General features: G+C 41.2%; 3 protein-coding genes across 3 annotated transcripts in view; 2 read left to right on the top strand and 1 right to left on the bottom strand.

Moving 5' to 3' along the window:
• Positions 1-2,490, top strand: part of DNASE2B (deoxyribonuclease II beta) — a 9,913-nt gene extending 7,423 nt beyond the window's left edge. Inside the window, exons 5-6 of the mRNA XM_009333808.1 lie at positions 723-920; positions 1,488-2,490. Of these exons, the coding sequence (XP_009332083.1) occupies positions 723-920; positions 1,488-1,843 (554 nt within the window). The 3' untranslated portion in view covers positions 1,844-2,490. The remainder of the gene's footprint in view (positions 1-722; positions 921-1,487) is intronic.
• Positions 1-8,891, bottom strand: part of LOC103925216 (uricase-like) — a 25,496-nt gene extending 16,605 nt beyond the window's left edge. Inside the window, exon 1 of the mRNA XM_009333897.1 lies at positions 8,832-8,891. Within this exon, the coding sequence (XP_009332172.1) occupies positions 8,832-8,846 (15 nt within the window). The 5' untranslated portion in view covers positions 8,847-8,891. The remainder of the gene's footprint in view (positions 1-8,831) is intronic.
• Positions 8,892-9,777: 886 nt separating this feature from the next.
• Positions 9,778-24,099, top strand: part of RPF1 (ribosome production factor 1 homolog (S. cerevisiae)) — a 20,740-nt gene continuing 6,418 nt past the window's right edge. The window contains exon 1 of the mRNA XM_009333895.1: positions 9,778-9,862. Coding sequence (XP_009332170.1) covers positions 9,778-9,862 — 85 coding nt within the window. The remainder of the gene's footprint in view (positions 9,863-24,099) is intronic.

Raw genomic sequence — 24,099 nt, 5'->3', positions numbered from 1 at the left:
AAATGAGAGCCATACAGTAATGCTTTTCCTGCTCCGTCCTCCCAGCTTCTGGTAGTCTGTGGTTCAGGGATTTCCTGAGCCGGAAAGACTGGAAAGTTCCTGATGGACTGGTCTTCCATGAACTCATCTAATGAGCCCATTTGTTCCCTTGCTCTTTACCATATCCGTGGCAAGGACTTCTACAGTTAAGCTGCGCACTGTACAGAAAAGTCATTTTCTTCTGCTAATTCAATCCAGATGCTGAAAGTCAAGCTCTGTTCTCCCTAAAACCAAAGTAGACCCTTTGGCAGCTCTTCTGTTTGCATTTGGCTTGGCAACTGTAACTGACTGGAAACTACTCCTGTAAGTACGGACAGGCTTGAATTTGCTATGCCGTCTGAGCGCTGTGTGCTTAGGGGCTTGAAGATGAGCATGGATGGAAGTGGCAGTGGACTGAGACCACGGCTTAACAGTTCTGCTAAGAATAATGAGGTGTAAGTGGAAAAACCTGGGCATACTCTCCCAGCCAGTCTACGTGCTGCAGGGCCAGTCAGAATGCAAAGCAATTAAACACGGTCTTGGTTGCCAAAATAAGATACTTTGACACTGAACTCCGCCAGGAGATAGGCTGTGAAGATTAAGAAGGATTTAGGTTTCCTTTCCAAGGCAGAACTTTACTCTCGATTCCTTCGCTTTAACCCATTTTAATTCTGCACGTGTTCATTTCTTCGGGTTTTTCTCAGACCAACAAATGCTGAGTTACAATCCAGGAATCTACAGCTGTTCCATCCCTAACATCTTCCAAGCCGATCTCCCAAATCTGCAGAAGCTCTGTGCAGGGTCCAGGCTGCCCTCGGTCCCCTTGCGCCACCTCTCCAAACTCCAGTCAGCTCAAGGGGAAACCTTTCTCCACTTTGCGAAGTCACACTTGTACATAGATGGTAAGAGAACCTGTTGCTCTACCTATCACACATTCTCAAGTAAGTGATAAACGATTGATGTATTCTTTCACAATTAGTATTTTCTTCGAGGGGAAAAAAGAAGTTCAGCTTCAGAAATAAATGTAACAGAGGGCAGGGAAAGGTGTCCCATCATAATATTCTCTCAGCCCCACAAAACAAAAAGCTGTCTGGTCCTTCAAACACCTTCTTAAGGTGTTCAATAATGGGATTTTCAGAAAACTTATTTCCTGCTATTCAACAGTAACAACAAAGAACAAAAATGGGCTTTGAATCATCTGCTTTTTTTTGTTGTGAAGAAGGCTGGAAATTTTTTTTCCTTTCCTTTTTTTTCCTGTTGATTGTTTGTAACAGGTTTTCCAGGAGAAGGAGCGAAAGTAGAAATGAACTTCTGAAACAAAAGTCAAAACAGGGGGAGGGGGCAAAATCCCTTCTGCCCCACTTTATGCACTGGAATTAAATGAGCCCAGTCTAGGTGATGCTTTTCAGTCCCCTCTTAAATGAAGGAAGGCGAAAGACTAATTTCCCACACCCTGTGTTATTCAACAGATATCTACGTGGCCTGGGTGGCTCAGGAACTGAAGACTGATTTGTTGGCTGAATCCTGGCAGCATTCCGGCCAAAAACTTCCCTCAAATTGCTCTCTCGACTACCACGTCTACAACATAAACCTAATAGGGACGCCATTGAATTCCACCTTTTATTCCATTAACGATCATTCCAAATGGGCTGTTTCAAGGGAATACAAAGATCAGTGGACCTGCATCGGAGACCTAAACCGTGCTGCCGAGCAAGCTTGGAGAAGTGGCGGGTTCGTCTGTACGCAGCACGAGCTCATCTACAAAGCCTTCAGACATTTGATAATCCACTACGAGAGTTGCACTGATGCTTCCACATTGATATAACGAACCGTTCCTCCCAAACAGCACAGCCCCTCGTTACACAGAAAGCATAGGAAACGTCTCCCTTGAACTATATTTTCACTCTGAAAAACGGCCCTGTCAGTCGCCAGATGTGTTAGACCTTCACCTTCTTAGCTATAAAAGCAGATGGTCTGCAGGTAAATTACGGCTGTTTTTCTCCGGGTGCTGGACCGGCAGGCTCTGCGTGTGCTGAGCCACGCTCCGCTCTCTCCTCGGCTCTCGGCCGAGACGCTGCTGCACAAGGCTGCACCAAAGCACATCGCTGTGAGCAGCCGTGCGCAGGCGTCCCCAGGGGAACTTGAGAGTGGTGCTGGACGTGGGATGGGAGGAACAACGGAAATCTGCCTCGTTAGCTAGGGTGTCGGGGCTGGGCAGTTAGCAGGAGAAAAGTACCCCAAAATGCTTCAAAATCGCCCCGCGTTCAGGCGCTGTTGAGGTCAGTCACAGCATTTCTGCTCAGTTTGGGGTGAATCTCTTAAAGAGCTGACATAATTGGATACAGACAGGGAGACAAGTAGATCTGTGGACAGGAAGGCTTCATTTTTACATGATTAATTTTTAGAGAAGAAATGAGCTTTAAATCATTTGTAACCAATGGCTTGGGAGTATTTCTAGTGCTTTTATTCATGTACAGCAATCTTATAAACAAATAAACATGTCCAAAATCTGAATAAGCAGAATAAATTAAGAGCGCAAATGGTCTGTTTACAGTTTCCCTCTCCCATCTTTATGGTTATTTGTGGTTGGTTACAATGTTTTATAGCTGCCAAAGGAAAAATGGAGACAATTAGGAAAAAATTTAAAAAGAAAAGAGAAGAAAATATTTGAAGGAAGATGTTATTTCACCTACATTTTCACACTACAACAAACGTGGCTGTTAATTTTCAATACCTCCAGTCTCAGGCTTAGGACCTGAAATTTGCGTGGACTTGCTATAAAGACAAAGCTAATTTGCAAAATCCTGATACACGCTTGGGTTCAGCAAAAGCGTATCTGTATTTAACATGCTCCTAAGTATATTTATAAGGTTATATCTCACTTGTATTTTTTTTTCTGAATTGCTAATATAAACTCCAGTCTGAAGAGTTGGCTGTCCCGCTAATATTTCTGTTTTGCTGTGTTTGTAGTCCATACCACTGATTCTCCACAACAGTGTCTTAAAAGGAAGTAGATAAAAAGAAATGTCCCACAACCGCAAGAAGTTGTCGAAGATTTCCTTCCCTTTTCACCTTGAAAAATCAACCAAACAACAAAGTGTACAAAGTACCAAACAAATTAATTTCAGAAAACATCTGTGCATGCTTCTTGAAGAAATAAAAATAATGTATCTGGCCTGCTTAATGAGGAGAATTGTCCAGGAATAGATTTTATATTTAGTCAATCTGGATTGAAGGCAAACCCGAGTCTCATAGCTCAGTGAAAATAATGTAGATAGTTCAGATATTCTGCACAAAACAGGACTTTTTCTTTTCCCTGCATATGACCAAATAACATGATAAATAATTTGCTTAATAATGTTTTTTCTCTGATGCTTGTCAAGTTGTTTTACATATCCACTTTTCGTTGTTTTACCAGCTGTGGTCAAGCAACACCTATTTGTGGCAGTGAAAATTGCCAGTGACACAGAACGCTGAGCCGTGGGATGGTAGGACATCGCTCAGATATCCAAGATAAAATTCATTTCTCTTGTCCACCTTTTCATGGCAGACACTAACCTAACCTAACCTGTTTGAACTCTTACTGTCTTGCCCACGCATGACCTCAGTGTACAGGAACGGCAAGAAATCCTTCACTGGAGACACTGCTGGTGAGGTTCACCGTGGTGCATCAGAGGGCACCTGGGCCTATGACACAACCTGTATTTCTTCTGGTAGATGCTCAGCCACAGCATTTGGGTCACAGAGTTCAATAGCAAAGAGTCTCCATCCACCGGCTGTCACAACAGTGTTGCTATAGCCCTTCTCCCCAGGCTAAAAGTCAACTGTCCGTCACTTACAGTCAAGTGCGGATTGTTATTCTTAATTATTTGATCAATCGATAGCTCTCATAAAGCTTCACAAGACTATTTACAACATTCCTCTTTCATTATACCCAAGATTGGTAGCCTCCATTTTAGCTCTTACTGAAGAGGCATAAACAGCAGGGGGAAGATGGAGAGAAACAGTTGTACCATACAAAATTACAAGCACCTAAATAGCCAGGTTGTGCACACACTCATTTCAGTGGTGTAGCAATAAAAACGCTGCAGTTCTGGTTCCCTCATTTTTTGACTGTAAACATTTTTAATTCAGTTTTGCTTTCGTTGTGTAACTTCCATATTTGCATATCCTGGTATTTCTACTACACGCTTTATGAAACATGGGCAGAGTCTTTGCTTCTTGAAAGAGACCGATAATCAAGATAAACCATAAGGATTTTTAAAGGGTTTGTAACTGTCAGGCTTCTTGTGCCTGACCATATGCCACTTACTCGACCTGACATGCCCTCACAGCATGCACTGTGATCAGTCGTTGGTGTGAAATATTTATTTTTGCATATTTTATATATATATTCATAGAGTTTTTCATTTTAAAATGTGCTGTTCTTTTTCAAAATGCCATACGCTCAACAAACATCTGCCTGTCCCAGTGACTCCGTGCTGCCTTCGCTGCCCACTGCGACCCTTTTGACTGGACAGACCTTCTCCTGCGGAAGGGGACATCTAGCGCTGCCCTCTCTGCGATTTCAGGGGGACCTGCCCAGCAAAGCTGATCCTGCAAAAGGGCAGAAGTCTTGGACCCTGGCATGGAGAGGGGAGAAAGATGGTGTCTCATCTGGAAAGCCAGAGTCTCTTCTCCTCGGTGTGCAGGTATGGCTATTCTGACCCTGGGGCTCTGTTCTAGTTAGACTAAATGAGGACATTTATTATACATGAAAATTGTTTGCCGAGGGAATAGGAGAGGCCAAAAGCAGACATTATTAATCCACTAAACGTTACTGTACTGCAGCCAAGTTTGTAACAAACACAACAGCAGGGATCGTTGTTTGGTATAAATTGCCTTGTAATCATTTCCACAAGCCGAGACTTGGTCCCAGCACGCCTGACAAACTCGCAAGGGGCAAGAAATGCAATACAGCCTCTCGAAATACACGCCTACCACTCGCTCACCCACCAGGTCGTCTCCTACCCTCGCCATGGCCGCTGCCACTGCCATTCCAGAGCAAGGGCACAACTCTGTCTCCCTGTCACGGCTCCAGAAGATTCCCTGATGATTTTTCTGTAGACCCCTGTATCCCAACAGATGCTTCTGTAACACCGGTTAACTGTGGATCGTTAGGGTAGTGGTTTGCTGTGTTGGAAGAGTGCAATTTTACACAGACTTAATGCAAGAGGTCAAAGGATTAGACATTAGCCTCACTAGAAGAAAAGCTAAAAAAAAAATTAAATATTTGGAGGCATAAAAACTGAAACTGCGTGAAGTTTAATTCCAGCCGGGCAATTACAGTACTGGAAAACAGGCACAGGCATTGCAGCCTGAGCCCACTTCGGAGGGCAGCCTTTATGGCGGGATTGCTTCTGGTGTCTCCACAACGACTGAAAATATACCGAGCCCTCACGATGAGAGTGACAAGCCGTGCAGTGGGGAACTTCTCAAGGACACCGGGGGCTCCATGCCAGCTGTCTGCCAGCAAGTCAAGGGAAGCTTTGGGGGAAATTTCTCTGACGAGCTGGGACCCTTCCCTTCTCCAAGGCATGCTAACTTAGCCTGGCACTTGGACTTGTCACGGAGGTTCGCAAGGTGTATTTCTGAACCACAGCAAAGTCTGCTTCAAAGGGTGCTAGACTGCGCTTTTTAAAAGTACAGAAGTCCTGCAAAGCCCAGGAGGTTTTGATCGTTTCGCTGTCAGTGATGCCCATTCTTCCAGCTATCCTTGCGACACGCACGCTGCTCCCCTCTCAGCACGCTTTGTGTCGTTTTCTGCTCTCAAAACGGGAGGTTTCCTGTAAACACATCTAATGTACGCGCCTGTGTCAAACAGGGCTTCCTCGGCTTGCCTGCGGCGTGAGGGGAGAGGGTTATTTTTGCGAAGACATATGGGCCTCTCTCATCCCTCTCTCCTGTTTAAATATATACGCTCCTGGCAGTAAGGAAATGCTCAAGAACATCATTGTGAGAATTGTTTTAAGGTATCAAAGCATCCTTGGCGTTATTAGCATAGTCACATAATTATCCCCAGAGAAACTTACACCCATATGTTAACACCTATAAATTATACGTTTATTTTCAGTTTCTGGGAAAAATACATCACTGGTACTTAGTATAGTAATTATTTCCAAACGTGTAAGCTGCCCATGCCCTGGGTAAAATGTTCGGGAGACAGAGTAGCGCTGGCAGTGTCTTCTAAAAGCTCGGTGTAAGCCAAAGCCTAACTGTGCTCAGAATGTGATGCAAGAATATGATGCACTTCTTTAATTTCACAAGAGATTTCTTAAAGACAGGAATTTAAAAATGAGAATGGAGATGAATTGAAATTTATGTTGGGCAAAGTGTAGAAAAAACCCACCCTTGTAGCCGGGAATAAATTCTTCATAGTACAAGGCAGAGAGCCTGATCTGAAATTTCAAGCTAGGCTATCAATACCAGTGTTTTCTAGATACCCCGATACCCCGAGTAGCTTAGCCATATCCAACACTTTTCTATTTAGATTGGAGATACCAGATTAACGGCCTAATCTGCTGAATTTTCTCATAAACCTTAAGAAGCTGGCGTGAATGCAGTAAAAGAAACTGCATATGAACTCAGAAAGGAGTTGTAGGACTTTCAGATCTTGGCCTCAGACAGGAGCTAGCTCATAATACAATTTTTTAATGCAGGCCCATTGTATGCTTATCTTTCTGGTTTTTAACTGATTTATCCCAGTACTAAAAGTATGCTATTCTATGCATATTTGATACGTTCATTTTACTCAGACTGTTAAATACAAAGCATTAGGAGTGAAAAAATCTATTTTGCTTTTTATAAACAGCTGTGTTACATTTTTACCCAAGTGTTTTTAGTAAATCTTCTTGATTTTATTTTTTTCAGTTGAGTTTGTTTGACATTTCTACACAAGGTGTATATTCTGATTCTCCCGTAAGAGGGATAAAAGTAAGGAACATTCTTCCCCTCCTATGATCACTTTGCAGCTTGGGAACTGCAAACTGATATTCAAATATTCAAAGCTTTACCGGAGCACAGCGTAATATTTAATGTTGCCTGCTAAAGTGCTGGCGATTGCTACAAGTGGTTCACTGTAGTACACTTGTACTAACATTGCCTAATTTATTAATCATAGAAATTTGCATGCAAATTAGCCATACAGTTGTGCATCATAACACAGTAACCCAAAAATCTGTCTTCACATGTATTTATTCCTGCAAATAAGCATGTCACATTACACCAGTACACGGTTTCCCCATTACATTCCAAAACCTGCCAAAAGCTCACTAAAAAGCCATGTCATCAAGTGTTTTCTTTTTGTTCCTTACTTCTGTCTTTCTAAAGTGTGGGAGTATTTAGCTCCAAGGCTTTTTTCAGGTTTCCTTTTTGGGCTAAGATTCTGCCAGCCAAAAATCAGTATTTCTCTTGCTATAGTGCAGTTTTTTAAATGTATTTTTATACTGGTATGAGTATGCTCATCACCACTGTCCACCACTTCACGTTGGGGATTAAAAATGCCCTGAGCTCAGCACGCATTTCAGGAACGCTTCCCTGCTTTGAAAGCTGCTCCATTTCACATACTGACCTAGTAAATCCTAGGCATTGTGCAAAGGAAGTCTGCGTCTTTTCCTCTCTTGCTTTCTAACTACTCCAAATATTTCTTTCATGAAAGTCAAGGTGAGGATGAGGGAACTGATAATTTTGCATGGGACATTTTGCAAGGAAAGACCACGGAAGAAATGCTGCACAGCAAACAGGGACAATCAGTACGGTTGTGTTCGCAGCCACCCACCAACCTGCCCTCCTCTTTACTGCCGAAAGACGTGAGGAACCAGAGAAATGGGAGCAAGGAGAGCTTGCAGCAGAAATGGAGAAGAGGGAACAAGACAACTGAAGGTGAGCAAGAGAGAAAAGGCAAGGGAAGAGCAGAAGGAGCATTAGGATGGGCGACACCAGGGAGGTCAGAGACCTCAAGTTTGGTGACAGAGAACCATTAGGAGTTAACTGTGCAGAGATCCGGTTAACAGGATGTTTCATTTACTATGATAGTTACTCAACATTTACCCATTTTACAGATATAGCCTCCATAGGCTATGCCACAGAGAGATAAAAATGAAAGGCATAAACTGAAGTGACTTAGCCAAGTATTAAAAAAACCCCCAACAAACCAACATACAGAGAGAAAGTTGCTATCTGTCTGTTACCAAACCTACAAGAGATGGGGCAAGGCAAAGTCAAAAGCATTAAATATGTAAAAGTAGGAGGGAGAAATTCATAAGCTAAACAGTTTGAACCACACGCATTCGAACAACATGCTCAACCATTTTTTTTAAAAGGAGGAAGCTACTATTAAGGTTTAAAGGCGATACAAAAATACAATGAAAACAATAGATGCAAAACATTCACAAGAGTGACTGCGGACCATTTCATTACAGATCGTGACACTAAAGCTAGCTTCATTCATTCTTGTGGCATTGAGAGACCTGCAGGCAAAAACATTAATGCAAACACAAAAGAACATAATCAGAACATAAATAGTGATAAGCAAACTGATGCCATTAACACTTTGCTCTTGGGATTATTATTACAGATATATCTACAACATACAGCCTTTTATTCTCAGGTAAAAATCAAGCTTAGTTTAGAAACCTCCTCAGTTTTATATTTCCTTCGGTTTCATCTCTGATCCCACTTTGCTCTCCAGCACTAAACACACCACGAGGGGTCTCATACAGTTGTTTCTCACTGCACTGAGTCAAAATCAGCAAGCATTCCTAGATATTACTTACTGTCACTTGGCTCATGGTGGCCTGCTGTTTGTCACCTCCTCGTCTTGGATCCAACAGAGGAATAATGGCAGTATAGAAGCTGCAGCTCTATAAAAAGTGTAATCTTAATATCAGAGGAGGAGCTAGGCATAAGGGGTTGGCTTCACAAATGTAAATATTTCATAATTTATTTAGTAATGTGGCTTTGTATTTTTCCCCCAGGCAAAAGCTTTAATAAAGGAATAGGTCTACTGCAACAAAGGAAACGACAGCAAAAATAGAGACAAGGACACATCCTAACCCCATTAATATCAGTGGGAATTTGCCTTCATCTTCAGTGGGAACAGAACTTCAAAGACACGGGAATCACCCATAAAACCTGAAGGATAAAATCTGAATCTTTCGTGGTCTATGACAGAAACCGTGTTTAGAGGATGGTAGTGTAGCCCCGACACAGTGGAAATGTCCCCAGCAGGAGTTTCACACCCTTGGCTTGACCACAGCCTTGTCCCCGGCATTGCCAGGGTGGCCGATAGGACAGACGTCAGAGAGGCCACGCGCGTGGGCCATTTCTTTGACAGAAGAACCTCTCTGAAGCTGGGCTCCCATGCAGGAGCTGGGCAGAGATGAACCTTCTCTTGGTGAACACTGCCTCTCTTGCTGTTCATGGCTTTACTTTCAGTGCCCAAATCAGGAAGAAGTGGTATCCCCACCTTTAGAGGTATTTTTTTTATGTCTTAGTAATTTAAGACATTCTTTCAAAGCCTGTCTCTGGCAGAATGAAGACTGAAAGCTGTATCTCCTCAGTCCTACCTTGTGTTGTTAGCACTGAGGAAGATGAGCGGTGTGGATAGAAAGAATCTTTTCTTCTCCAGGGAGATTCAAGATCTCCCTCGAGGACTAAGAACACATCCTGGGTGCACTCTGCCTGCTAAATGCTGTGGAAAGCCAATGTGGGAAAGCCAAGATGAGGGAACTCATTCCCAAGCATCTCTGCCGGTCGTGTTTTGGTACTGGCGCCATACAGCAAAGCAGAAATCAAAAGAAGAGAGGTAGCATTCTTCTGCTAACAGCAGAATTAGTTTCCCTCTCCTTCCTTTGGATGGCTTCTTATGCTTCGTCCATTCCTGGGATTGCATAATAAAACACAGTATCAAGTCACTGTATGATACTGTGCGTAATGTACAACCCGCAGAGGTTGTTACACTCTTGATGGGTGAGTTCATCTGCCCCACAAACACACAGCTCCTCATAGTCCTATTTTAGCTCTTTAAGAAAAGTCCCCCTCTGTCCTTCGTCATTTGTCACCAAAATAAGTCTGACAACGTAGACCCTTTCAAATAAACCAAATTCCAGATAATGGTAGGTATTTCAGGAAAATGTTCAATGGGAGTGTGTACCCTAACTAAGGCCTCCTCGTTAATTTAGAATTATATTTCATATGGGATCTGCACCACCAGTCCATTGCAGGTCATATCAAGAAAAAAATGACAAACATTTTCAGGAAAGCCCTTTTAAAGAAATATGTTTACCATACGCTAACATGTCTGTGTACTATATGGCAATGATTTTCAATCCCTGGGTGTAGAGAGGTCTATGGACAACCTTTAAGAAAGCCACAAATATGACTAAAAAATATAAGTCCACGCATACTTTCCATACATTAAATGTCTTAAGGAAGCCTGTGCCTCTACTGGAAAACTATAGGGAAATTTCAAAACCTGTGCTTTTTGCAAGTCAGACCTATATTGTATGTCAAAATATGCAGTTGGAGTTTTGTGGTTTTACTGAGAGAGAGAGCATTGCTCAGGATCCTGCAGGAACAGAGAACTTACGGTTTCAATATTTTTCTCAGTAAAATGCAGTATTTCTTTAATGCTAAATTCCTTCGGTTTCTAGTGCCCTCATTTTTAGCAATCAGCACGTATACAATCGGTCTAAGAAATGAGGAATGAAGCACGTGGTTTGGCTGCTTTGAAAATCATATAATAATGCTCTTTGAGCTTGTGGGCTTAGCTCGGTAGTCCAACTCAAATGACTGTCCACTAGACAGATATAGTGCAATAAAGGTGAAACACAGTATTGCAGGTGAGACACTAATCTTTATTTCATGGTCCCTGTCTTCTCTGGGTATACGAGCGCAGCGCTTTGTGGGATCAAGTGACACTCTTAAACCCTATTGAGCACAACCAATTTGATTAGATTAGTTAAACCAACGTGGTAAAGGCAAAGTGAAACTGAGCAGCTTCACGGCCCTTACCACGTATACCATAAGCATGGTATCTTCCCTAAGCGAGGGAAATTTCAAGAGCTAACAGCATTTGTAGTAAGTCTAGTGTAATTTAAATGTAGTACTGTATGAAGCATGACAATAAGATCAACTGAGTTAAAAACCAGAAGAGCTAAACTCTGGACAACTTCATGAACGCACTGCACAAATTAATACGTATTTGTGCAAAGTATCCAGGAGAAGAGAAATGCGTTTCTGCTAAGAGGATGTAGGTGTGGCTACAACAATGTAGCAAAGAGATTAAAAAAAAAAAAAAATCCTGTTGAGGCTGTGTTCTTGTTATGTTTGAAGTAATAATTAGTCTGGCGTCAAGTTTGAATGATAACTATTACTTTCTTCACACAGATTTTCTAAGCTTGAGAGACCAGTTTTCAAAAGCTCTCTAGCAAAGCTATTATGTTACCAGTATTACTCCATCAGAAGAAACTGTTAAGGGATGATCAGAAATACTGAGGGTGAGTCCTGGTTTTCCAGTATCTTCTCGGGAATGGGATTCAAAAATGACAGTCAGCTTTGCTGACAGTAATCTCTCATAATTACAGCTGAAAATGATGCAATTGGCAAATTCTCAACAGCCTTAGAAATTGGACCTAATACATTCAAAGGCATAAGCCTTTAAAATATTTCACACAGACACTTTTTGCCAATATTCTCAATTAGAACTCATGTTTTTGTTCTTAAAGACCAAAAACCCGTGCTATTTCTTTCATCGCTGATGCAGTTTTGTATCTGTTACTGCTTTGAATTTTCTGTTTTGAATACTCCCAGGAGGAGGGTGTCACTGCAGATGCCCCAGACTCTGCCAAGCGATTGGCTTTCTACTCGGCTCAGCCATTTCCCTCCATTGCAGGTATTAGATGCCCCAGCTTACTTCACCGTAACTCCGATTTGTGGTTTTTCCTTCTTTAGGCTTATTAAAAAGCTAAAAAAGCCCAACCTCTTGGACTGAAAAGCAAGCACTTTTACCAGAACAGATATTTGGATTCCTTTTACTCCAAACTCCCATGCCAGCGTGTCCCAGACGGCTTAATACTGAAAAGGATTCCAGTAAGTCTTGTTTATGGATGTATGAACATACTATATATAAAGAGAAACTTACAACTGAAGAGCTCTAATACTGTAAAATAAAGCATTCAAAAGTGAGGAAATACAGAACTACATTTGCCTGTGCAACTTTGATTCGGCCTGTGTATGGCTGTCCTTTACAACTGGACCATCTATCGTTTCGTGTTCAAAATCTACAGCTTTCTCAGATAAAGGGTGGGGGTTTTGCTGGTTTTTAATCCTTTTTATTAAGTGTACAGTCTTCTGGTATTATTTACTGCTCATTAGCCAGCTCCGTCCCAGAACCTAATTCTGTCACGGGAGTTTTGGCTCCCTGAAGTATTATGGTTCTCATGTTTGGTCTAGGATATGTAGTAGCGGTACAAGTAAGATGTATGCCTATGGGTAGAGGGATAAAGAGTATTTACTACTAACAGACTCAAACTGTTCATTTCCTTCCTTCTGTGGGTTCCCTTCCGGTATACTATAGCAAGTTCTGCTCCTAAACAATTTTTCTGTGTTTAATATATTGTTAGTTACAAGATTATCCTTCATGCTAAGCCTTTACCTAGTAACAAAGCTTTTCTTAAAACCCCTTGAAATGCTTTTCACCATAAATACATAGTTTGGTTTCTGCCACGCAGTCCTCTGCTAGTACTATACATATGTAATGTCTTTTCCAAATCACAGTAGGTGGAAGCTTGGTTTGAGAATACCCAGGAACATCCAGTAGCACTGAAGTTTTAGGTAGCGACTGTTAAAAATTCTTGGAAATGTTAAGAAATATTTAAAGGCTAGATGGTTCAGGAAGCTAACAGGACATTAACTGGCACCAGAATGTGGGACGAGAAGAGTGAAGAGGGTTATCTGCTGCAGTTTGCTTTTTGAAATGAGAAAACCGGAAACAATTTCTGAATGCAAACATGGAGGGGACAGCACTTTTCAAAGAGTTTTGAACTGCAGAGAGTTGTGGAGTTCCTGCCTCTTCGTAAAGCAGGATAATACCTAGAAATACAACCAGTAGGTGAGGGTACCAGACTGACATCTCGCCTGAAACAACAAAATTACCTAATTTAATTTCTGCCAACAGGCATAATGGAATGAAAGATCTTGAGCCCAAAGGAAAGCAAATCATTGTGTCCCCAGAAAGATGGACTGCTTCCTCATGAGATGGTGTTAAGGACAGGCTGCTTTGCATGCATAGCCGGAGAGGTGCCCAGAGAAACAACAGCATGGCCAATGGTTCGTCCTTGTCAGGGTGGCAGTCTGTTCCCAGGACTACTAAGCAAAATACAGCTGAGCGAACAAGTGAGCACAAAATTTTAAATATCAGCTTCATCCTGCACAAAAGCCTGGAAAATTATACATTTAGTTGTAAAAAAACCTAGAATGACGTGCTAAAAATCCTCAACAGAGAGCTGCAAAGAGACTACAATCATCTGAGCAGTATTTTCTAGTTAAGTTTTAAAGAAGTACAACAGAACTTGGTCTTGATAAATAACCTGTGTGCAGGATCTAGAGCAGTTTGTGGGGATCTCCGGCAACGCCATCACTCCATCTCTCAATGATTCTGTGGTTGGCGTCGTGTCAACAATATCAACACTGCAGGTTGTGTAACAAGATAACGATGCAACCCTTAGGGATGAAGGTGGAGGTGCTGGTAGGATGACAAAGTCCCACCACCCACATACAGTAAGAAATAATTGAGATTAGGTGAGGCTGCAGTCAAACATGAAACATTAAAAATACTGTTTATTAACAATCACAGAACCACTTAAACTGAATTTATATAAACTATTTAATTAACAGATTAGAAAGCCTGAAGTGACCTGTGTGATCTTCTAGTCTGACTTTCTGTATAATGGACAGCAGATTTCCCTGAACTAGTTCCTGTCTGAACTAGATTGTATCATTTTAAGGGGGAAACATCATATCTTGGTACAAATATCAACAGAAAAGTTACCATAATTCTTGGTAACCCTCTCAATGGTTAATTTAAATTACGATTGAAGGTCTTGGATCTTTGTCTGCTAGAGCTCAGCCATGTATTTTTAAATGGATATTTACTGCATAGAAAGGTACGTAAAGGGCCCCTATTAACTTTCTCTTTGATAAGCTAAATAGGTGGAAGTCCTTGAGCCCCACGTTAGAAGGACAGTATCCTCATCCTTTAATCATGTCTCATGTCCATTCTATGAAATCTCTCTAATTTTTCACTACTCTTCTTGAACTTAGGACACAAACCCCATGTGCAACATTCCAATTTGCCTTGCATCAGTGCCAGATACAGAGGAAGCATAAACCTCTCTGTTCTTTCTCAGTATTTACTTGCGTGGGCGATCAAGAGTTAGACTCCCTATTCTAGTCGCCCTGTCAGAGAAGTAGCGATTGTGGTCTATTAGTCTCCAACTCCTTTTCAGTGACTCTGCTTCCCAGGAGAGGACTCCCTGTGAGATTTGCTGGGCCCTTGCTCTTCTTTCTAGAATACATGTTCTGCTTATTTATCTGTGTAGGGCAAGAACGCTTTCACGCTGATTTTGTAGAAGAATAAGGCGCAAAGGGACTTATCAGAGGTTACCATGAAGTACCTGTGAAGAAGGAAACTGAGGACAGGACAGGTCTCCTGAATCCCATGCTGGCACTAGTACTGCACATTTACATTTGACGCTGAATTGCAGAGGCCATGACCAGCTGCATTGTCAGCTGATGGATACAATCCTGGTATCAGCCCGAATGCTGTAATTTCTTTTCAGATCCGTTTAAAACTCCCCTGGCTGGTGAAATAAAAGAATAGGGCTTGAACCATTTAGCCTAACCCTCTCCTGCCAAAGGTAACCGTGTTGTACCTTCTCTTTCACAAATCCCACGCAAACTTAGGAAATAAAATATTTTCCCAAGCAGGAGGAAAATATGATCAAATTGGAAATAACAACAAAGGAAAATATTATCTTAGCTAATTCTTCCTTGTCATCTTGTATGGTAACTTTTACCAAAATGGTGCTTTTGATTCTGTCCTGTCTCCTACTGTAGGGATAGAGATAGTCTTCGGCATCAGCCTGCGTTGGGTAGAGCACCAAACTTGCTGAATCATGTAGACCAAGCAAAAGAGCAATTGTAAGAGAAGGTCTAACTTAAGACCAGATTTCACGATGAGTTTCATTTCTTCATTCAGTCAAACCCTGTGCACCAGACAGGATTGGCTCTGACAAGCTTCTACTGTAAAATGCTATAAAAGAGGCTGAAATCTAGGCCAGAGCTAGGGATAGTTCTTGGGAAGCTCTCTGGGTTTCCTGGAGGGCAAGGTGTGGCTCTGTATGTGGGAGGTAAACGCCAGTGATTTTCTGTTACTAGTAATTAGGTGCAGCTTGAGTTTCATTAATAAGAGCTACATATGCATACTGGAAAAAAGAGTTTATCTGACACTGGGATTATTACATCTTGCCAGGTAAATGTCTTACAATGTTCATTACCTTTGTTATTTTGTGATTAGCACGTATAAACATCCGACAGCATGTTCGTATTTTACCAACACATAAGAAAAAAAAGTTCTGCCACTGAGAGTTTCTAACGTAAAAGAGAAGGAAATCTCCTGGTGAATCTCCACACCAACCTGGCTAGTATTTTGGAACTACTTCTTGCATTAGCATTTGTTTTTATTAGCTTTAGTCATTTTGCTTTTGATATTGTTTATGATGACTATCAAATACAGAACTATGCTTTCCAGAAAGTTATCCTGAGGTGAACACCCAGCATGGACATACCAGTCTTAAAAGATTTGATAAACCAATAAAGAAAGGAAACAGAATCTTATCAGCGGAAAGGGGCTGGGTAGCCTTAAATAAAAGAGGTACCACAATTCTAGTGACTATTCATCACAGTGTAGCAATACAAACAGTAAAAACCCCCTGTAACGTAGCTAAAAATGTCTGTTAACTTACATTATTTTAAAAGTCCATTCATTGCAGTCTCTAACCAGGTACTACCTGAATATTACAGCAGATACTCTAAAATTCTTATAAAACATTTTAAAGGGTTTTTTTTTGCTCCATTTTGATGTTTCATAGCATCACAGGTTTTCAGGCCAGAAGAAAGCACCGTGATTCGCCAGCCAGACCTTTTGCACAGTACAGGTGACAGTTAGATCAAGTGATGGCTACATAATTCCCAGTGGAGCTAGAACATTTCCTTTGGAAAAAATCCCCTTTCTTGATTTAAAGATTTTGGGTGACAAGGAATACTTCGCAGGCCTACCTATCTAATTTTTTTTCCAAGGCTTAGTTAGTCTAAGGGGTTTGTTTGTTTGGTTTGGTTTTGGTTTTTTAATCAGAAAATATCTCTTGGCTCAGCCTTCAAACACTACATCTTTTAAAAGATTTGTCTGCTAAACTGAAGATTTCTGTGATGACAATTATTCTCGTTACTTATGTAATTCCAGGTGAGTTAGCTCTTATGCGATCCATTGATGGGACAAAGAGATGAAGCTTTTTAAGTGTCTTCTGTAAGAAGGGTTTCTGGATCCATGTTTAAACTGTTTAACCAGTTTGTCAGGTTTTGTATCGATATCAGGCGGAGACATACTGCTCCACTGACGAAACCCCTATTGCTACAGTGTGCTCCCCACATTTATCCACAAGGATAGCATTTCTGTGTGCTCTTAATTGCTTTTCTGTATCGCTACTTTTCAGAACGCAGTCCTCCATCAGATAACTGATCTACATTTTTCTTTCCTAGAAATATTAGCCTGCACTTAACTATATTAAAGTGCACACAGTTCAAGTTAGCTCATCTTACCAAAGATTCTGGTAACACTGTGGAATAAATCCTTATCATGTATCATTTCACAACTTCTGTTTCTTATGCAAATATTATCTTACAAATTTGTTAACTAACTAATATGTGTTACTGGCCATTTATAAGTACTTCTGACTTATTAATAATGCCAAGTAGAAAATGGTCCTGACTATTTTTTCCCAATTTAAAAAGTAAAGTATCTACTAAGAGCTAAAGAGTAATGTAGCCAGACACTGAAATGTATTAAAATAGAAGAATATTTAAGCAACATACTTTGCTTAGTTATTTGTAATGTGTGTGTTGATACCATGGAGTTAAGAGTGGTCTGCAAGGAGAACAACAGTTCCACTTGAGGTATTTTACTCTGTGACAAAATAGTTACCTTATTGCTATAGTACCACCTACAAATTATGTTGCAATAATTTTGAACAAGGAGAAAATTCTTAAGATATCTGTGGGCAACCTGCAAGCAGAAAAAGAAGCAAAATTATTTGCTATACCAAGTTCTATTTATTACAGAGAAATTATTCCACTACAGCACAAATACGCCTCAATATAAAATAACAGGAAGTCAATAAATAAAACGAAAACACAAGGTAGCATATTCTGAAAAATATCTGGCTAGAAATGAGTCATACTCTAATGTTGGATAAACTCTCTCTTCTTCAGTACGTGAAGGAATGTTTTATTAAGGTAGCCCAAGCTATGTGTAATTGCCACTAGCAGAAAGATACTAGCATTACTTCCGACCAAGAGGACCACACCCCCCAAGAAACACAAGTTTTTCTACATTCCCACGAAACTGATGAAATGTTGCCATCGACTACCGTCCCTTTTACAGGACAATTCTTTAGAGAAGGATAGTGATCTCCAGAAGCAGCAGAATGAATTCAGCAAAATACCAGGTTGGAAACAGTAGATGCTTCTTCAGCACTTTGCTGTGGGTAGCTATTGGATAAACTTCTCAAAAAGTCTAAATGTACCAAATTACAATTTTCTTGTTTATAGATTTTCTGCTTGGGGAAGTACTCCAGTTTTCTGCGCTAGGCGCTTAAAGCTCCAGCAAACTCTTTTATCTTTTTTGGGGCTCACGTACAATTAATGCATTATCTAGTAGTTTTAATCTACTAACCAGAAGTGCTGACAGATTTGTGGGAAATCAAACGCCCAGTATTCATCAGGCTGATCTGCCCAGATTAAGATAATGGCCAGCTATGCCATCTTGATAGGTCCTGTGGGAAGGAATTATTGTAACATTGGTTATGACTACATGTTTAAGATTGTGTTGACATCCATACATAAAGCAGCTGTAATTTTTTTAAACTCTAATGAGGTTTAAAACTGGACACTCGCATGCAGCAGACTATGGAATTTCCGTGATTTTTAAATAATACATTTGCAAGGGGGTTTTTTTGCAAGAACACCACATAAAATACCTTCTTTTTTAAATGCTCTCCTTTGCTTCATTTTTCCTTAGATTATTTAAGTTCTGCTCTCTCAGGTTTCCAAATGCTTGACTTCTTTTTCTTTCTCACATACACATACATATGCATTCTGAGGTGTCAGACGCAGACCATTTAAATGCATCAGTGATCACTGCTCTTCGCACGGTATAGCAAGAGGGTTACACTAAGCTGAACTGCTGCAACTTCAAGAAGGGGAGGACAGAAGAGCCAGGGAACTACAGGTCTGTCAGCCTCCCCTCAGTCCCCAGGATGATTGTGGAGCAAATATTCCTGGAAGACATTTCCAAGCACCTGAGGGACACAAGGGTGACTGAGAACAGCTGGTGTGATGTGGCTTTACCAAGGGCAAACCTTTGATGGGAAGGCTGGCTTGCTGAGCCAGAGGAGGAAGAGCAGTGCGTGCTGTTTACCTTGACTTTAGGGAGGCCTTCAACACACAGTACCCACAGTACCCTTACAGTCAAACTGGTGAAATACGGAGTGGAAGAATGTACCACAAGATGGATGGATAATCGGCTGGGCTGTGGAGCACACGGGTGTTGATCAGCAGTGCGAAGCCCACCAAAAAGGTGGCTGGTTACTAGTGGTGTCCCTCAGGGACCCATACAGGGGCCAAAACTCTTAATGTCCTTATTAATGACCTAGACGAGGCAACAGAGTGCATTCTCAGCAAGTTCTGGTGTGATGCCTGTTGGGGGCAGGGGTGTCAATACTGTGGAAGATAAAGCTGCTATTCAGAGGGGCCTTTGCTTTTTTTTACCATTGTTTGCTTTCTTAAACCTAGGACTTTTTACACAAAAGCTATAAAAAGCAGGAACATCGTAAAGAAACTCTCAAAAGCGAGGGCATTACAGAATGAAAACTGACTAAGAAAATTTCATTTGGTCTCCTTATTCACCTATAGCATAACAAACTTTAATTTCATTTTAGGGACAGACACTAAGTCTGCATTCCTCATTTGCTGTGTGCTGAACTTGAAATATCTGGAATCTGATATCCAGAATGATCCTGAGCACGATGAAGTTAATTGTGAACCTAACTGAACATAGTTGTGGTTTGAACGTATGGTGCTAAATATTCTCTAAATATTCAGCTTTGGGTGCCTTACACGGGGCATTCTAAATTCATAGATACATTTGATAAATTTTGTTTTGACAAACTTGTTTAATTTTCCCATCTGTATAATGGACATAATAGCTTCTTTCCAATAAACACCTTAATGTTTGTACACAGCTCAGATACTGCAAAGAAGAGTAACCCAGAAAAGCATACGAAAAGAATTAATTTTTGTGTTGAGTTATGGGATGAGGACAAGCATTGGGAGCACATAGTAAGATCTAGTGTTCATCCTGAAATGTTAAATACCCAACTTTATTGAGCATGATCCCCATTTTATCCATTAGAGAGATTGCCCTAGGTGACTGAAAAATACTGACATTAAAGACTGTAAACAAGATCCACTAAGGAATGGGCCTGTAAGTCCCAAACAGATGATCTTGAAAACTACCACGCAGTTCCTGCATAGGCACCTTGTAATTTTGCTTTGCTCCCCTATGTAACGCTCCCCTGGAGAAACAGCTCTGGGTATGCCCAAGTCTGGGAACAGTCTGGAAAGAGCTAAGCAGTTTAGCATTTATTTCGTGCTTACACCTAGCTGGAGGACCAAGAGGCTTTTCTGCAGCAGAGATCCCGGATGGCTTGGTACAATAACACATAACAAGCATCACAGGCCTAGGCTCTCTACAAAATACAATGCAGGCTTTCTCTCAAAAAGGGATGGTGTAGACGCCCATCTTTCGTATGACAGCATATTGTGGTGGGCCCATGTTCAACTCCTTCCTCAGTTAGAGGGATGTGGCCTCAGACACAGATTCCCCTGCCACACGGAGCATCTCCCACCACTCTCTGAATATTCCACCCCAGCGAGACCACATTACCCTTTCTTCACTGTGCAAAATGCCCAACAGAGCACCAGGCCAGGAGGGCAGAAGGAACCAGACTCTTCAGCCCAGTGATGAGAGCACACACCTGGAGACTGAACCTGGTTACAATCCATTCTCTACAGCTTGTTTCTGCTTTGCTGTGTAACTTCTTAAAGTAAACTACAGGGAGAATATTGAGACCTGGCCAGGAATCCAATATTCCTTCCTTTCAGGAAGAGAGTGCCCCAGCCACTAGCTATTTGGTCCAGCATTTTCTGTATCTTATTCCACATGCAACAATAGCTTCAGCTGGAAGAACGAAGAAAGTTCTCACCTCCGCAAAACCTGCAGGCTTGTGGTTTGATTGTTCCATTGAAAGGAAAGATCTTAGTCTCCAGAGGCTGGAAAGTCCTGTCTTCTGTATCAAGAGTGAACACTTTAACTTTTGAACTACCAGTTAAGGAGCTACTATCACTAACTTCGCTACACAGTCAGTGCTGTTAGACAGTCCCTGAGAATGCCTACCAGCGAGAGGCTGCAAGCAGGAGTGCGAGGAATGTCTATTTTGAGGGGCCTGGTAAGGCTCAGATGTGATCAAAGCTGTACCAACTGCTCTGCAGTCTCAAGGCTGAGGTGCTTACAGGCGTAACAAAAACCAGACCTGTGGGGTACAACTTCATTATCTACACAGCACCGTGAGGGGATGGGAGAACTAGCTTTGAATGCAAGAATAAGAAGAGTACACTTGTCCTAGTTCAGTACTCTGCTCTGGCCAGTTAGCCCTCCTGGGCAGCTGAACAAAGGATGCCTGCTGCAACAGCATGCAACCACGCTGCAAGGCCCCAACTTGTATTTCCGCTCCGCGTTGCCTTGTGCCGTTAAATGTATGAGCCCCTTTGACTTAGCTTGGCCACCAGTACATAGCACTAACTTCTACAGTTTAGATATATTCTTCACCACCAACAGAAAGTTCAGAGGGCCTAGGGATCCCGCAGAAAGTTTTGAGGGCCGTAAATGTGGACCTCAACAAAGCTAGCCCTTGAGGGAACCTTGAGCCACCTCACTTCTTACTCATGTTGTGACCTCGTGTTCCTTGTATTTCCCCTCTCCTCACCAGTTTTAGATCCATGACAACACTGTTTCCAACTGTATAACTTGGGGAATTTTGTCCTAGAGGAAAATCAGTCACTTCTCCCTTGTCCTCTACTCCACTAACACACCAAGAATCCTTAGAACTGAGACATTACTTTACAGAAACTGCGCTCGTGAATCTTGTGATCCTCAAATTACTATTACCAATTGGTGGTTATCTGTTTTAACAACAGCCACGAAGACTTCTGTTTCACTGATTCCGAGGGGAATTGCTTGCCGTATTAACAAGGCAATGTAACTACAGTCAAAATGAATCCATTTTAAAAACATATACAACGGCTTTTTGTTTTATTTTTCAAGTGAAAAACAGTATTTGGTAGGAAGAAAGAAAGAAGCCTGTAGGCCGTATCTCTCTTCCAACACAGACAACAGTTTGTTTGGTTTGGAGCATTGCATTTTCTGGGGCATTTTGTTCAGTATAATGAACCTTGAAGACAAGTAATATGTCCCCTCTACCTTCAGGTAATGAAATTAAGAACAACAAAACAGGAAAATAGCAAAATGTTGGTTATTACATTTAAAAAAAACCCCAAACAAAACAGTTCTCTAATAAATTCTTGAATTCAGAGGCACCTTACTCCCTTTTCTCATCTCCTTCCATAAATATTTTCTAACTTCACTTCCTCTCCCCAGCTGAATTTTTGTCCTTTCAACTTAATCGCAAGGTATTTTTCAGTTGTTTAAAATGACAGAACAGCAAAAAACTCCAGTCCTCTACCAGTACAACTCAAAATGATGCTTCCATTACTGCCGCTGGGTCCGCGGTAATTTACAGAAAGGTTTCCTCCGAAATTCCTTAGTGCTGACATGGAATAAACGTCTTCATTCATCACTCCCCACTGGAGAACCTACTTGTTGGTTTACACAAATCAAAGCTACTGGTGTTTTCTGTTTGTTGGTGGTTGTTGTTGTTGTTCCTGTTTTTTAACCAAGCAGCTTCCAGAAGATGGTTTCCTGGCAATGCCACACTAGTTGTAAAGAAAAAAAAAAAAGTATCCTGGTTAAAATGTTATTTACACAGAAGAGAGTTCATAGCTAAAATAAGCAAAAGACACTAGGACCTCCTCTATGAAGAAATTAAACTAATATTATGCATGCATTTATTAGTTGGGCGTTCTATTGAAGCTCTAATTGTACCTTGTTAGTGATCTTACTTTTACCAAGTCCACAATGTGTTTCTGGTGTCTTTTTATTGCCCCTCCCCTGCCCTAAGAAGTTCTTGTATTATTGTGTATCATTATTTTGTTCCTGTGAGTCCTTGGAAGAAAAGCCTTTGAATAATATTAGGAGGTTGTGTTCCCTCTCGCTGGGGGGGGAGAAAGATAATGTGTTTTTTTTCCACACGTAAGCACTCCATGAGCTTCACACAATTACGCTGCACACCAGTTTGCAATGATTCCAACAGAAACACCATTCTAAGCTATTTGTAGATTCAGCTTGCAATGGTGTTTCTGTTGGAATCATTGCAAACTCCTCACACTACAAATAACTTAGAATTCACTATTAGCTCTGCTAACAGCAGTGATGAAAATCTCCACTAATGACTTTGAGAGATACCCTTGCAATCTCTGGTATTTGAATCGGCTAGTGAGGTAGTTACAGAAAAGTCCTTGTTTAACATATTCTCAACTAAATCCCCCAAACTTTAATTACCATGGAAACTACTTATCATTAAGGCACTAAGGATAGCTGAAATATTTTCTCTTGACAAAAATGGGAGCGAGGCCAAAAAAATATGGGATTGTGCTTAATGAGGCCTTTGATCTTTCATTTGCATCTGTGGTAAGTAGAAATAACCACAGTGAAGCAAGTTGAGTTACAGAGTTAAATTCATTTATAGGACAGACGTAGGTTTGAGACATTGTCTAGTTCAGGTTATTTCTAGACCTTTTTCCATTATCTTCAAGCGTTTATGTTAACAGATTTCACTTTTCTAGTAAGAGAAACTTACTAATGCAAAATAGTATTTGTATATAAAATTAGATGTATTCCAAGCTTTGAGACAATCCTCGGGACAAATGGAAGTATCAGTCCCGCTGAGGCCCAGAATTTTGCAGTCCGAGATTAAAAATGCCTCTAATTTTGCCCAGGCCTCCCAAAATCCCCCGAGTACTCAATTTCTACAAAACAGAGTATAGTCTTCGCTGTGCAGCAACACTCGCACACCTCTAAGGTGGAGAATCAGCTCAGGAACAGAGAACCTCATTTCTAGCCTTACATGAATTAAGTATGTTTAATTAGTTGTAGGGGTTCTCGTTTCATTTTAACCTAAGTTTTAACAGGCTTTAACGGAATAGAAATAATTTTCAGGAACATTACCATCAAAAAGCCCTATGGTTCCTTTTAAGCAGATGCTCCCCAAACTTAACTGTGAGCAAATGTCCAAATGTGAAACGTGCACGCAGGAAAACGCTGCTGGGTCTTACCATCATTTATGTAAACCCACCGCTGTGTCACGTTTGTTCAAAGCTTCCCATTTTGATATTGTTGACCCTGATCATAACGTTACACTGCAGTGATATTTTGTGTTAAATGCTCTCATCTTATCCCAAGGTTCGCTGCCTGCTGGGCAATTAGCTTAGCCGTGTGGCAGCTACCCGCAGCGAAGCAGCGGGCCGCGCAAG

Source organism: Pygoscelis adeliae, unplaced genomic scaffold, assembly GCF_000699105.1.
Source record: "Pygoscelis adeliae isolate BGI_AS28 unplaced genomic scaffold, ASM69910v1 Scaffold10, whole genome shotgun sequence".
NCBI lineage: Eukaryota > Metazoa > Chordata > Aves > Sphenisciformes > Spheniscidae > Pygoscelis > Pygoscelis adeliae.
Note: the sequence above shows the minus strand (reverse complement) of the source record. Positions and strands in the feature narration are given on the sequence as shown.